The 11,301-nt window shown below is 46.6% G+C and overlaps 1 protein-coding gene across 10 annotated transcripts in view; it reads right to left on the reverse strand.

Moving 5' to 3' along the window:
- The window catches only part of Pax8 (paired box 8), a 56,838-nt gene that overhangs the window by 11,498 nt on the left and 34,039 nt on the right, over nt 1–11,301 (reverse strand). For 4 of the 10 annotated variants that reach the window (XM_031369236.1, XM_031369238.1, XM_031369235.1 and 1 more), the window contains exons 5-9: nt 10,436–10,524; nt 9,924–10,049; nt 9,488–9,663; nt 5,084–5,204; nt 4,398–4,604 (exon numbers count right to left, since the gene is read on the reverse strand). In XM_031369236.1, coding sequence (XP_031225096.1) covers nt 4,398–4,604; nt 5,084–5,204; nt 9,488–9,663; nt 9,924–10,049; nt 10,436–10,524 — 719 coding nt within the window. The remainder of the gene's footprint in view (nt 1–4,397; nt 4,605–5,083; nt 5,205–9,487; nt 9,664–9,923; nt 10,050–10,435; nt 10,525–11,301) is intronic. The other 6 variants (XM_031369241.1, XM_031369245.1, XM_031369239.1 and 3 more) reach the window with 2 other exon arrangements.

An 11,301-nucleotide genomic window follows, 5' to 3' on the forward strand; every position in this document is an offset into this window, starting at 1 on the left:
CAAATTCTGGTTAAAAAAAAAAAAAAAGATGTAGTAGGGATTAGACATATTTAGAATGAGGAATAAACAGAAGATTTACCCAAAATAGCCTTGAGTTTCATGTGAAAGAGTCAGCAATGTGATCACTGCTGTCCCCTTGGCCCTCCCTGTGTGAAGCACCTGTCCCAGCTGGAGATGGTGAGTGTGAAGGATGATGTGGGGTCTGTGAAAGTAGAAAGAGATGGGAGAGAGTGGCTGACTCAGGCTTCATGGTTTTGCCTTTCTTCTTTCTTATTTATTAAAGGGGAGGAGAGGGGGGGAGAGAAGAAGGAAGAAAGGGAGAGAGAAGAAGAGCTAGAGGGAGAGAGGAAGAGGGAGAGAGGAAGTGGGAGGGGGTAGAGAAAAGGGATGGAAAATGAGAGGGAGAGAGAGAGGGTTTAAAACTGAGACTGAATACTACACCCATGCAAGACTATATGAACAAATTACTTAATTTCTCCAAACTATAATCTTCCTGTCTGCCACACAAGGACAGAATTCAGAGGAGGCCTAGAACTTAGGTTTGCTTTACTCCCTGGCTGGTTTCTTTGCACACGGTGTGGACGATTTTGAGGCAGGGTCCATGTCTTCCATGGATCACAGTTAGTTTTGCTCTCCTGGCACTGGCAGCCTGTGGTCCCCTGCCCTCCTAGTCACCTCCTGACACCTGAACCTATAGTTTCTTCATGAAGTCTGACTACTGCCCAGAGTTCCTGGGCACATACCTCAGGTCACAGTTTAACCCATGATTTCTCTGGGTGGGGCCTCACCCCATGAACAATAGCTCTTAAAAAAGAATTCACTGGTCTCTGTCTCTCTATGCAGGAAGGTTAATCTTCATTTCTCTTCAGCTAACTAATTTTGTCTTAGCAAAAATGATTTCTGAATCAATAGCCCAAACAGAGCCCCAAAAACTTCTAATAAAACCTGGCCCTCCTGAAAAGACAAAAAAAAAAAAAAATTCCAGGACACCACCCTAACTAAACTGTGCCTTCATAGACTGTCTTAACAGCTCCACAAAACTCTCTTTCACTTCTTTTATTTAAAAAATATGAATTTTCTTATGTATTTTATGTATATGGGAGGTTTGTCTGTATGTATACCCTCACACCATAAGAAGGAATCAAATTCCATGGGACTAGTTACAGAGTGCTGTGAGCCACCATGTGGGCATTAGAAGTTGAGGTCGGGACCTCTGGAAGAGATTTTAATTGCTGAGCCACCCTTCCAGCCCCTCTGCTTTAATTTCTTGAGGAACATAATTTTGTAGTGTGGGGCTGTAGCTCAGTAGCAGAGCACTTATGTGGTTTGGACTTAATGCCAGCATTGGGAAAAAATATCTTTCAGAGTCAAGAACCTTAAACCTTAAACCATGAGAGAAATAATGGTGCACATCTTTAATCCCAGCACTCAGCAAGCAGAGGTAAGCAAATCTCTATGAGTTCCAGGACAGCCTCGTCTATATAGTGAGTTCCAGGACAGCCTGAGCTACATAATGAGGTCTCAAAACCAAAAACAAACAACAGCAACAAAAAAGAATGTTGAACAATCTAGGAAACAAGGACAGACACTGCCAGCCTGAGATGTTACCCTCTAGTCAGACACCCTCGAACCCACTCTATTTTAAAGGCTCTTCAACTTCTCCCTACTGTCTAATTTGGTCTCTCTGCACTCCAGTAGACTTCCAACAAGAGCCTCTTTTAAAATTGTGGCATCAACATAGGTTGGCTGGCTACAAAGTAGGATTCCCTAGGAAAATCCTGGGCTCTAGAACTCTGGGTAAATATTCTAATTAGAGGCAGAGAGAAGGAACAGAAAGCCATTAGCTAGAGGAAGGAATCCAGAGGGTGGAGGTGATCTGAGACTATTTCATTTCACCTCTTTGATGTCTGCCCTCTGTGTAACCCCTTTTCAATGCCTTATCTTGTTCTGATAGCAAGGAGAATTTATGGCAACCCAGAAATCTCTTTGGCAAGACTAAATATATTTTGTACAGAAGAATGGAGGAGGATACTGGGCTCCTTGATGATGAAAGGCTAATGGCAGCCTTCCCATCATCTGAGCTGTAGTCAGCCTTACAATAGCAAGGACAAGGGTGTCCTTGATGTCACTGTCATGGCCAGTGGGTTGGAATCCACAGGGTGTGTGTGTGTGTGTGTGTGTGTGTGTGTGTGTGTGTGTGTGTGTAGGGGTGTTCTAAGGGGGACTAGCAGAACTGTAGGTAAATCTCATTATTTCCCAAGCCCTAATTTTGCCCCTTTCTTGGCTGATCAGAAAAAAAGCTGATGCTCGGAGGTGGTCTTCCTGAGATGACACTCACAGAATCTCAGAGAGAAAGTCTGTGAAGCAGATAAGTTTCGGCAGGTGACAGGGGGCTTGTACTCAAAGTCAAAAAGAGGAGGGGGCTAAGAGGATCCATGGAAGATTGAGCTGTGTTAATTTCAGAAGATCTCCTGACCCTCCCTTCCACCTTCTCTTCCTGCAGCATATCAAAGGAGTGATTTGCTCTCTGCTTCCTTAAACTCATTCCATTTCTGAAACCCCTCCATCTTACTATGCTCTCTCAACCCCATGAGGGCTCAGCCAAGTGATGAGTATTTAGGTCCAAGCTTGTCCAGGCCTTAGGTGGGAAGTCTCTGAGGACATCTGCACTGGCCCTTAAACCAACTTAAGCATTGGCATACGTCTGCCTTGTCCTTAAGCTGAAGGTCTTGGCTCTCCAAACTATAGTCTTAACTTGCTTCTTGTTCTTGAATACATGGACACCCCAGATCCAACAAGCCTGGTCACCCTGTGTTCCTCTTAGGGCCCTTAGCTTCTTCTCAGCCTCCCGTTCTCACAAGACAGACAAGTGTGCCCTGTGTGCTCCCACAGCAGACACAAGCCATCTCTTTCCCTCTCCACTCCCCATTCCATCGTCTCTCGCTGACATCACTCTGCTCACAGGTCTGTGCATTTTAAACACTTTGCTCAAAATAAATGACCCATTTCTGCTGACTTCACCCTCTTGAAATTTCAAACTCCAAGTGAACCCTTCTTTCCTTTCTTCAGACCCTTGACCACCATCTCTGCCCTCACACTGCCCATCTCTATGACAAGGTTGCATGGATGTGCAGAAAAGGGAAAATACCAGTTGTCAGACAGAAAATGCTGCCACTTATAAGAAAGTGTGCCTGGGTTTATGTCCCAGGGCCTTTAGACCTCTGATCCAGTGGGAGGCAAAGTCACACTGCTGAGTTTCTCAAGTCTGTGGGCCTCTGGAGCCAGCACTCCAGCTTCTGGAGCCACTCTGCAGTTCTGGTTGGGACACCTGGCATGTCAAAGGCTTCCATTTTAAGGTGCAAGACAGGCCTAGGATATTGGAAAACATCTGGTCCAGATCGCTTAGACTGTCCAACGTGGGTTGTCTCTGTGCAGAGTCTCCTCGTGTCTGTCTGCTTTAACCTCTCAAGGTGATGGGGCCAGGGAACAGGAGACAGAGAGACATGCTCTCTGTCACTTACTGTTCATATTCAATGGAGACAGCTCTCTCACACAGGAGACTTCCAATGCTCAACTGGAAACTAATCACTTCCCTTCTTGGTTCTGGGACACCCTCACCCTCATCTCAGGATCCCTGTGTTAATAATCAATCAGATATCTGAAGACTTTGAAGTGTCTCTGCCTGTCCCCAAACCAAACTTTGACTCCTCCAGACATGGCTCAGGTCCTGACCAGTTGGGATAATGTTCTACTTGGAAGATGCAGTCGGGACTAGACACAGGGGAGGTCAGCCTTTGCTCTGTTCCGGAGGCTGTACGTAGGCACTCCTGCTGTTGCCCGTTTCCTTCTCAGGATACAATAGGTTTGCTTGCTTCAGATGTCCCTAACCTTCTTCAGGCTTCACACCTCAAACAAGCGCTACACCACCTCCAGTTGTGAAGCAGTGCAGTCACCAAGGTTAAAGCAAGGAGAGATACTCCGTGCTCTTTAATGCTGTTGCCACTCTCCTGAGCGTGAAGATAGCCACAGATGGTGACTCAAAATTCCTTTCCAGGAAGTTGGTTCAGAAATTGGCTCAAGAGCCCTTTTCCCTCCACATTTTATCTTTGTTTCTTTTTGAACATATACAAAAGGTTCAGACTTTATAGCACCTAGCTCTCTGTATGGGTCCCTATTCTCCCACAGGCTTTTGGAGTGATATATCACACTTGCTGGAACCCTCAAAGTGGCTATTTCTGACTCCCGACTTCTCCCATAGGGAGATAACCATGTGCTTGATAAATTGGAGAACAGGGTGATGATGTTTAGCCTAAAGATGAGATTAGCCTCAGATCAGAGGATTTGACCTCCCTCCCACCCCACGACACCTACAGAGCCCGGGGACCTCCCTGTCATACCTGAGAGGAGGGCCTGGCCCGTGAACTGCCCATAGACGGAGGCAGCATGGGGAAAGGCATTGAAGGGTGGGACCGAGGCACCTGCTGGGCCCCCAGAGCCGACTTGCTGCAGATCCAAAAAGGCGGAGCTAGATAAAGAGGAAGGGGTGGAGCTAGAACTGGAGAGCTCTGGGGTTTCCTGCTTTATGGCGAAGGGTGAATGAGGATCTGCCGGAGGGAGGGAGACAACAAGGAGAGAGGGGTGTGAGATGATGGGGTGGGAACATGCACAAACCAAGCCATGAGATGGGGCGAGGGTATGGGGAGAGGCAGGCCCGGCTGCTGTAGGAGGAGTCTAGGATGGAGAGCCATGGCTGCAGAGTTCCTTGGATGGAATGAGATGGGGGAGCTGCAGGCTCTACCTCCCTGATGTGCCAGTGTAGATGGATGAGAGACTAAAGTCTATGTGTGCTCAGCCTCTCCTTGTTAGGAGGACTGGGGAGATCGTGGGGGGAAGGCAAAGACTGAAGGCACCACCCCTTTGCTCTACTTTGAGGCCCAGTCAGCATAGCCTATTTCTCCTTTCTAGGCCAGTACCCCAAACACCTTCCTCCTGCCAGCCAGACGCCTCGGCCTTCTCCTGCCCCAAGCCCATGCTGACCCTCACAGTAGAGTCCAGATGGTTCAGGAGCCTCTGGGCATCCTACCTGCCACCACCGGGTAGGTCTGGTGAGTCGAGAGGTTGCGTCCCAGAGGTGTATTAGAAGGTGTCAAGGTGGCCTTCCCGTCATCCAGGGCACTGTTGAGTAAGGGCAGTGGGTACAGCCCCTGGAGAACAAAGGGAAGTCAGCAGGGGTAGAACAAGCCTGGCTTCCTACTCACCCTCCTGTCTGTCTCTGGCAGTAGAAGATGCTAGTCTTCCTAAGAAAAGCTCCGTCTCCTTGTACCTTCCTCTTGCTTTCTCTTAGCCTGTCATGGCTTGCTCTCCCACTCAGAGCCCCAGAACTCTCCCAGGACCTGGCTTAGGGCTCCCCCTTCCAAGTTCCAGAATTCAAGGCCCACTGTTGCCATAGAAGTCCAGGTATATGATGGACTGGCCATCAGAGGACTATGTCCTGACAGGGTGCTCGTCTCCTACCTAGTTCTTCACATGAGTTAGGCCCCAAACCCAGGACATTGCCCAGGGCTGAAACTGGTTGCCGGAGAGGCTGCTTAGTCTTTTACTTTACTAACACTTGATTCCCCTACTTAGGAAATGCAAGTACAGAGCTGAAGGAAGCCACCCCCTCTCCTGTGAGGTGACGCAAGGGTGTAGGCACTAGTACCCCTACTCTGAGTACAGTGATCACTTCTAACACTTGCAGAGAGCTCACGATCTGCCTGTGCTGCTACCATTCTTATTGAATAACCCACTGATACACCCTGTAAGACTATGTCAGATTTACATGACCCATGCAAATAGAAACATTTAGTTTCACCTTGAAAGATATATAGGATTCGTTTTGTTTCAAAAATTCTATCAAGCACTTGGAGTTTATGTTCAGTACTAGCAGTCATTCCAACTCCTACTGGTGTTCCCTGGTATGAGCATGGCTATGGCCTAAGGATACTCCTTGAGAAAATAATTTATTAGGCTATAGGCATGAATTAGTATAGCCTACCCTCCCCTCAGCTCTCTGCTGTCCTTCCCCACACACGGGCCATATATTTCACAAATAAATATGTGAACTGTTGTACAAGACTGGAATAAAGGACTGGTCCATGCTTATATAACAGCTCTACTGAAGACAATTGTTTTCGTTAATTTCCATTGAGCTCAGTTCTCCAAGGAGTCACAATGGAGTCACAATGCTTTCTGGTTGCATGCAGGGCACTTTTGGAAGCTGCAGTCCATTCTGGAGGCCACCAGGGCATCATCAGCGCGTAGCAGCAATTACTGACTAAATGGCACTCTGGTTCCATTCTTCTGAGGGGGCCTACTTAGCGGCAGGGTAGAGTTGCTCTAGTGAAATTGAACAAAATACTGAATTTCTAGAGAATGTAAGAAAAGTTTGAAATGCCTTGTGAATGTGTTGACTTGACAACAAAATACATACTAAAAATCAAGTTTTTGTTCCAGACTCAGCCCAAAGAAAAAGTTAGAGAACCAGGTGGTGTTATATTCAGTGTCTTAAACATGCCAATGATGGATGGATTTGGGGGGGGGCTTAAACTTGAATTGGGGACAGGAGAGCATAATGATTCAGAACTGAAATCACTTAGGGTTTTGATTCGACAACATCCTACAGGAGGCTGTAATTTATTTGAGCTCTCTGAGCCTTGATTTTTTTCCTAACTTTAAGAATAGGAGTCCTAGAATCTACCACATGGGACTGATTAAATATTAACTATGATTTTAAATAAATTTTTGCTTGGCACAGAATATTTAGCAAGCACAGATTTTCAGCTAGAAGTGATAATAGGTGTATTGTTACTACGGAAGGAGTTAGTAACTGCCACATTCCCGGTCTGTCTTCATAACATTCTCTCTCATTCTGTTGGTCCACGTGGTAGTGAGTTTAAAATATAGAGAGAGGAAGGGTATGCAGATTTCTAACATTGCCTGGGGGTGACCCTGCAATGAGAAATGAGGTCACTCTCACCCTTGTTGATTTTCCATACTAAGATCATGTATTAATATCTGTTTTATCTTGCCTCCCAAAGACACCAAGCCTCTGTGCCTGGACGGGAAGACATGTTCCTTTTGGGTGGCATAATCAGACACAGTAGGCAGAAGATCAAGGTTCAGAAGAGCTAGGATTCTCTGCTGCTCACAACCCATCCTGATGACTGAATGGGACAAGGAAGGAATAGCTGGGAGACAGGTTACTCCTCTAGGCTGAGGGTTAGAGAAGCTTAATGATTTTCAAGTACTCTGGTTTCATTTAGTTTTTATATAAGAATGTCCTGGGCCACTTCTTTAATCCCAGCACTGGGAGGCAGAGGCAGATGGATCTCTGTGATTTCTAGGCCAGCCAAGTCTATAAAGTGACTTTCAGGACAGCTAAGGCTACACATAGAAACCATGTCTGGACCTCCCCTCCCGCCCAAAACAAATCCATGGGATCACCATGTCAAAAATAGGCAAAGATGGAATGATCCATATGAATGAAACTAGGGCTGGCAGTCATAAACTCTGCAACATCTATTTCCAAGTCCTCCCATGCTCCAGGCCCTGAGTTATCCTCATACAAGTTGAAAAGGTAAGCTGTGTGGCCACCAAGTCTCCTATAGTTAAAGTCTTACATCCTAAGATCCTCCGTGCATATCCTCCAGCATGGTACAGGGGCTCTCTCTAACCAAGCAAGGTCCTTTGAAGGACTTATGGATGAAGTCAGTAAATGGCTCTGGGACCCAGCAGATGCCGAGGGTCTCCTCAGTAGAGATTCATTATTCTCTAAGGATAGCTATTCTATGCATATTGCATTTTGCATGCTTACCACCATAGAATAAGCTTCCTGCAGGCTCAACACTTGCCTTCTGGAACCATGGACTATCAGAAGTGTGCCCAGACCTCTCCCTGGGTCTACTAATAGCCAGCTTTGTCTATACCATTCACAGTGTCATAGCCAAAGCTGATAAAAATCACTGATGCATATTGCCTAGCCAGTTGTGGGGGTTGGCACAGGGCCAGCAGTCCAGCCATTTGCTGGCAATGTTTCAACTGCTTGTTAGCATCATCATCATCTCCCTCAGGGCTTCAAGGTGTACCTATAGGCTTGCCACAAGCCAAGAGCAGTGATAGGCCGGCCATACCCCAAAGAGTTTCCTGGAGTGTTTGACTAGATGGGATGAGAGAGGCAGACACTGGGACTGTTGACAGATCATAGTAAATGTCTCTTACTTAGTAATGTCTCTTAGTAGTTGTTTGCATTTTGGGGTATTTGTCGACCTCAGTATGGGAATGTTCATTGCCTGCTTTTTACAGAAGCCATTCCATTATACCCCATTTCTCCTTTCCTAAGGTCTAGAGAGGAAATCTTCCTGTAGGTTGTATCTTATCATTCTTGATTTCTCAACTGATTCATTAGTTCATTCATTTAATATACCTTCATTGGAAAGCTATTAAAATACTGGGCTTGGAATATTCTTCAAAGGGAGAGGACTTGTCTAGTGTGTGTGTGAAGCCCTGGGTTTGATCTCCATCACCACAAAAAGTAATAATAATTTATTAATAATAAGGTAATAGGTAAGAATAGTAATAAGGTATCTTAAGAGACCACCCTGTCCCTAAGTCTGTTGCCTTTACTCCCCCCCCCCCATTAGATTATTAGGAAACTCTGTGAGAAGTCAATAGAAATCATGTATGAGACGGGAAGGATGACAAGGTCCCAGGGGTAAATCGTAGGTAAGGGGCAGGGAAAAATTCACAGAGAGGGTGACTGACCTGAGTCACAGCCAGCTGGTATTTTTCCAGGCAGAGTAGTGAGAAGAAAGGCATTCTACGAAAAGGGCACATGATGTACAAGGGCAGAGAGGTGTGAATGAGGCTGGTGTGCTTGAGCACATGAGTCACACAGAATCCTAGATTATGCACAGGGCTCAGAGTGGTGTTGAGGTCATCATAAGAAGGGTGTGAGCTTTAACTACAATTGTGAGCCCAATTCTATTGTTGGAGAAAGCCACTGAAGGCAAAAAGATGGCCCTGAAAGCAAAACTAGGCTCAAAGTTCAGACGTGGATTGTGAGAAGAGGGAAGTATGGAGGCATATGGTGAGTAAGGCACGCATGCATGCTGCTGACTCCGCATCAAATGTGTGCTTGGAGCCCATGGGAGCAATTTAAAGTTGTTTCTTTTTTTAAAAAAGATTTATTTATTTATTTATTTTATGTATATGAGTATGCCATTGCTCTCTTCAGACACACCAGAAGAGGGCATCAGATCCTATTACAGATGGTTGTGAGCCACCATGTGGTTGCTGAGAATTGAACTCAGGACCTCTGCAAGAGCAATCAGTGCTCTTAACTGCTGAGCCATCTCTCCAGCCCCTTGAAGTTGTTTTGATGGCTAGAGGGCATGCTTTGCTCTGGCGCTTGCCTACCTTGTCTATCTCTTGCACCCCAGCTTCTTACCTGCTCTCCTTTGGTGTGACTGGGGGAGGCATAGGCCTCCGGGTAATGCTGCCGCTCAAACGGGCACTCAAGGGCCTCAAGATGGTGCTGGCTGAAGGTGTCCGTACGAAGGTGTTTTCGAGGACCACTGCTGCTGCTCTGTGAGTCGATGCTTAGCCGACAGCTGTCCTGGTCACCTAGTGACCCCAGGCAGGAAGAAAGCTTTCAGGAGACTCCTCAACCAAGCCACCAGGCCAAAGTGCTCCAAGCAGAGGAGCAGATGGGCTGAAGAGGTTGGGGCAGAGCAAGCTAAGGGAAAGAAGCCATGCTCCTGCGAAAGGAGTCTCAGAGCCTTATTAAGCCAGGGCCATGGAAGGAAAGGTTTGTCTTCCTATCAAAGCTTGAGCAAAGTGCTCTCCTGTGTCTCATGCCACCCACAGGTCCCCTGAGCACTCACTATCATCCATCTTTCTCTTGTTGTCACTGCCAGGCTGAGCAATTCCTAGGAGCCCGTTGATAGAGTAGGTAGAGCCCAAGGAATCCGACTGAGGTGACTCTGGGGGTGTCACAGCTGAGCTGGGGACTGCAAAGGAATAAGGAGAGGGTCAGAAATAGGAGTGATACTCCACATAGCCACTATCACTACCATAGATGCAGAGCAGAGCAGCAGGCTATGCTGTGGACAAAGGCCCTGGAGAGCTACAGCCCCTCAAGGGCCTGCTGGTGGGAAGGCTTCCTAGAATGACGTTTGTCTGACGTGTATCCATTTCACCATGTTCCTGTGAGTATCCCATGAGCATTGAAATAGACTTTGCCTCAGGGTAAAAACTCAGTCCATGTACAGGCATGTGAGCATTCATATGTTCTTGTGTGGCTGTGTCTGTATGTGGCTGTGTCTATGTCTGTATGACTGTGTAGACTGGGTCTACATTCAAAGGTATGGGGACAGCCAAATTCCTAAACACTCACTTAGTGTGTGTCCTGGGCTCAGAGATTTGGTGGCCACGCAGCTGTCCATGGGGAGGTTGAATGGCTGCTGCACTTTGGTCCGGATGATTCTGTGAGGAAGCAGAAGGATTGTTAGAGAAAGAGGATGAGACAGGAGCTGTGGTTGTCCCAAGTCCTCTCACCTTCATGACAGCCCACTTAGAGATCTTAAATGTGTCTTAAACTCACTGAGTTCACAATTAAATTGGTCTTACCTCATTCTCATACCTGATTGCTCATGTCCCATGTCATGACTAGAAACGGGGTTGTCTCAAGACACAAACATAGCTGCAGCTTAACGGGGATCTGTAGATTTAACCTTGCTAGACCACAGGATTGATCCTGTTTTGTATCTCACTGTTAATATCAGAACGTGTGCCACCCACCAGCTGCTCTTCTCCTCAAGTGGCCCTTCCTGAACCCCATTTACTCTAATTGATTCTGCCCTTTTCAGCCAGACTGTTTTCAAATACAAACAGCTTCCTTCCTAGAATACTCTAATGGCTCTAATGGCTGCCTGCTGCCATCAAAGGCAGGAATATATTGCAGTACCCACCGGCTTCTTGGGGGCAGTTTTCTTCTGGCATCTTATAGTCAGTGTACTCAGCCTTTCTTGTATCTCAAAAGACTCTCTTTCATCTCCATGTGCAGGATCTGATTAACCACAGGGCCTTTATACACTGTGTCAGAGTTCTCTGGTATCCCTCTTCATCTAGTTAATTCCCATTCACTGTTTCTTCCTTAAGGAAAAGCTTTCATGATTTCCCCCAAGACAAGTTACCATAGGCTACCCCACTGTTATCAGGCTCTTAGCTTCAGCAGGACCAGTAGCTGCATTTTTTTTTTTT

The sequence above is a fragment of the Mastomys coucha genome, unplaced genomic scaffold, assembly GCF_008632895.1.
Source record: "Mastomys coucha isolate ucsf_1 unplaced genomic scaffold, UCSF_Mcou_1 pScaffold15, whole genome shotgun sequence".
In the NCBI taxonomy this organism is placed as follows: domain Eukaryota; kingdom Metazoa; phylum Chordata; class Mammalia; order Rodentia; family Muridae; genus Mastomys; species Mastomys coucha.